The 4203-nt window shown below is 53.6% G+C and overlaps 1 protein-coding gene and 1 long non-coding RNA gene across 2 annotated transcripts in view; both read left to right on the top strand.

The window, feature by feature from the left end:
* Window positions 1-1074, top strand: part of LOC107307119 (valine--tRNA ligase-like) — a 48850-nt gene extending 47776 nt beyond the window's left edge. The window contains 1 exon segment of the mRNA XM_032441686.1: window positions 970-1074. Within this exon segment, the coding sequence (XP_032297577.1) occupies window positions 970-1074 (105 nt within the window).
* A 220-nt stretch (window positions 1075-1294) lies between these two features.
* On the top strand, window positions 1295-1838 carry LOC107307126. Its single transcript, XR_001552341.1, has 2 exons — window positions 1295-1344; window positions 1675-1838. It is a non-coding gene; the product is annotated as an uncharacterized LOC107307126 (long non-coding RNA).
* The last annotated feature ends 2365 nt before the right edge of the window (window positions 1839-4203 follow it).

Raw genomic sequence — 4203 nt, 5'->3', positions numbered from 1 at the left:
GCTATCCTGTGACATCTGTGGCTCGAAAGACAAGAGAGAATGGAATATGGGGGGATATCACTCCTGGGATGGGAGCTATGCGGCAAAAGAGCACAATTTATTGAGGCGGGAGTAGGCAGGCGGATGGGGGAGATTAACTAGGGTGAGGAGATATTGTTGGCGGGGCGATTATAGGCAGAGAGAGCCACACGCTAGCCAGCAGCACGTATGCCTACCTGAGCTGAGAATCAACATCTGAGCTATGAGCTAAAGGCCATGAGGAGAAAGCGCGATCACGAGTGAATGGGTGAAGGACGCATCGGTGAAGAAAGAGTCAGTTAGGCAGGGATCCTGGAGATACTAGAGGAGACATCGGAATCTACTGACCACGAGAGACCTCCAGACAGCAAAGGCAACGGTGAGGCGAACGCGTGGGACAATGCACAGAGTGCATGGCGAATCGGGAGTAGATTGCGGGGAAGGAGATACCTAGGGGCCGAAATATGGCGGAGGCATATGGGGGTATACTAGCGTGAGAATCACATAGCCGGACAACTAGCAGCGAGCCTCCCGTACGCAGCACATTCGCCAACGGCGGTCATTCTTGGAGCTGAAAGGTAATCGAACACCGAGGAGGGAGGAATAAGAGGGGATAGAGGGGCGCGCGAGGGCATGGAGACGGGGCCTAAGTGGTGCGGGAGGATATTGGCGTGATGGCAGCGCTTGGCTGAAATGCGCGCTGATGCACATCGCCTGGGGGGGTGTTTGGGTGAGGGCTCCCGTGGGGCTGAACCCACAGCTGGGAGACTGTCTATGGGGCTGACCCCTGGTGGGGGGGCTGTCTGTCTATTGTCTGTCTATGGGGCTGACCCCTAATGGGGGGGCTGTCTGTATTGTCTGTCTATGGGGCTGACCCCACACATGCCCAAAGGGGGAGCCCAGCCTGTCAGTTTTCGACCTACTGGAGCTTGTCTTGTCCACTGCACATAGGGCCGACATTCCACCAGCTCTTTCATGCGAGCCAAATCGTCGGGGGTCGATGTCTCAAGAGTCTCTCCTCTAGGGTTCGCCATGAGGGCTGACTCTCCGTGGTGAGGGGCATTGGGTATCGCTGACTGCATCCTCAGTTATCACAGCCCGCCGTTTCTGCTCACGTACAGGGCGCTCTGGCGTGCACCACATCCCTAACTGTCCCCAAGACCCTAAGGTCATAAGACGACACACCCCCCGGGAGCTCGTAATTATGAGTGCGCAGCGCGCGAGAGCTGCCAGCGGACAGCGGGACCGACTGCGGGACAGGATGGGCACAGCGCTTTAACGGGACAAGGTGCCCCGACAGCGTCAGGGAGGCTGATCGCCACCAAGGTAGGGGGGGAAAGGGGGGATGTGGGGCAGAAATGTGGGCGGGGGAAAAAGGGGCCGTGGGAAAATTTGGGAGGGAACGGAAATGGAGGTGGGGTACAAAAGGGGCGCGGGAAATGGGCGGCGGAAATGGGGGGCGTGGGGGCAGGAAATGGGCAGGGGGGGAAAGGGGCGTGGGAAATGGTATGGGGTGGGGAGGCAAAAGGGGGGTGGGAAATGGAGGGAAGGGGGGCAGGAAATGGGGCAGGGAGGGATGTAGCCATTAATATTAATGAGGGTGGTACCTATTAATATTAATGAGGGGGCGTGGTTTCCCTTTGTCCCCGCCCCCAGCTGGCGCAGGCGGAGGCGGAGCTTCGCAAGGTGGACGAGGCGCTGCAGCGCGTGCGCGGGATGCTCTGAGCCAATCACAACGCGGCGCCGGGAAGCTCCGACCAATCAAAATGTGGCGCCGGGATGTTCTGACCAATAAAAACATAGCGCGCAGGATACTCTCAGCCAATAGAAACGCGGTGCTGCCTGCAGGGGGTGTGGTCTCAAAAATGGGGCGTGGCTTGGGGAGGGTGGGAAAGGGGTGTCCTTATATGGGAATGGAGGTGGGAAACGATGTCCTTATATGGAAACGAGGGCGGGAAATGATGCCCTTATATGGAAATGGGGGCGGGAATGGTGTCCTTATATGGGAATAGAGGCGGGGCCCAAGTGGAAGAGAACCCCAACAACCACCCAACATCATTAATACCTGATTGCAGCCACTGATACCCCGCCATCATTAATATCTGATTGCAGCCCCCACCGATACCCGCCATCCCCCCAATTCTGTGCTATTATCACCCTATTCAGTGTCCCCCCATTGTCACCCCAACAGCATCGACCAGTTCAACCCCACAGAACAACAACAGCCCCAGCGTCAGTCGGGGCTCAGGGGCAGCTCAGCTTCATCAGCACAATGGGACCCAAAATATCCGGATTTGACCCCAAAATACCCGGATTTAACCCCAAAATACCCGGATTTAACCCCAAAATGGCGCCTCGTGCCCGGGCCGCCCCGAACCCCCCTCAGCCCCACGGCGGAAACACCGGAAACGGACAACCGGAAACAGAACTGCACACACCCCCCCCACAGCCGGAACCGGAAATGAGAAGGCGGTCTCAGGGATATCCCACAAATCCCTGCGTCGGAAGAGACGCCATTGCTCGCGAACAAAATGGCGCCCACCGAATGAGGCGTTATATCCCGCAATGCACCTGGCCGGAAGTGACGCGATTGCGCATGACCAAAATGGCGACCGCCGATTTCCTCGTTATATCCCACAATGCACCATACCGGAAGCGACGCTACTGCGCATGACCAAAATGGCGACCTCCAATTGCCTCGTTATACCCCACAATGCACCTTGGCGGAAGCGATGCTATTCTTCACTATAAAAATGGCGCCCGCGATTTGCCGGGACATTGTGGGGCTAATGGGGCTTCTGTGGGGCTTCTATGGGGCTAATGGGGCTCTATGGGGCTCTATGGGGTGCAATGGGGCTCTATGGGACACTGTGGGGCTCTATGGGGCTCTGTTGGACACTGTGCGGTTCTATAGGGCTTCTATGGGATACTGTGGGGCTTTATGGGGCTCTTTGGAGCTCTATGGGGCTTCAATGGGGCACTGTCTGTCCCTATGTGTCTCTATGTGGCTCTATGGGGCTCTGTGGGGTCTCCACCATCATCCCCTCACACCCACAGCGCTGCCCCCCACCATCACCCCATCAACATCATCAACCCATTATCCCCATCACCCCATTACCTCCATCACCCCCATTATCTCCATCACCCCCATCATCTCCATCACCCCATCACCCCATCACCCCCATCACCCCATTATAACCGGTTCCTGTTCTGTCTGACCCCAATATCACCCTTATCACATCAGATTTTTCTTCCGTTCTAACCCATATTTTATTGGTTTTCTTCCACTCTAACCCGGCTTTTCTTAATTTTCTTCCATTCCAACCCATCTTTTCTTGGTTTTCAGATGCTCTAACCCGACTTTTCTTGCTTTTCTCTTTTTAAAACCGCTCTTTTCTTCATTTTCTTCCACTCTAACCCATCTTTTCTTGGTTTTCTTCTGCTCCGACCCATCTTTTCTTGGTTTTCTTCCGCTCTAACCCTGCTTTTCATCGTTTTCATCTGCTCCGACCCGTCTTTTCTTGGTTTTCTTCCACTCTAACCCAGCTTTTCTTGGATTTCATCTGCTCCGACCCGTCTTTTCTTGGTTTTCTTCGGCTCTTACACGTCTTTTCTTGATTTTCTTGCACTCTAACCCGTCTTTTCTTGGTGTTCTTCCAATCTACCCCAGCTTTTCTTTGTTTACTTGTGCTCTACCCCGTCTTTTCTTGCTTTTCTTCTGCTCTAACCCAGCTTTTCTTAGTAGGAAAAAAGCGCAGCAAAACCAAGGATTAATGAGTTAGAGCGGAGTAAAACCAAGAAAAGGTGGTTAGAGCAGATAAAAACCAAGAAAAGCAGGGGTTGAACTTATGAAAACCAGGAAAAGCAGAGTTAGAGTGCAAGAAAACCGAGAAAAAACAGGTTAGAGCAGATGAAAACCAGGAAAAGGAGGGAATAGCTGAATAAAACCAAGTAATGTCGTGTTAGAGCGGAGTAAAATCAATAAAAGATGGTTAGAGCAGATGAAAACCAATAGAAGCTGGGTTAGAGCGGGAATAAACCAAGAAAAGACGGGTTAGAGCAGAAGAAAACCAAGAAAAGCTGTTTCTATCATGTTTCAATCATTTCTGCCCCCCATCAGCTCATAGAGCCCCATAGGGACCCACAGAGACCCATAGAGACCCATAGAGACCTCATGTGCCCCCA

Source organism: Coturnix japonica, unplaced genomic scaffold (assembly GCF_001577835.2).
Source record: "Coturnix japonica isolate 7356 unplaced genomic scaffold, Coturnix japonica 2.1 chrUnrandom488, whole genome shotgun sequence".
NCBI lineage: Eukaryota > Metazoa > Chordata > Aves > Galliformes > Phasianidae > Coturnix > Coturnix japonica.
This window is presented reverse-complemented; position numbering and strand designations above follow the sequence as displayed.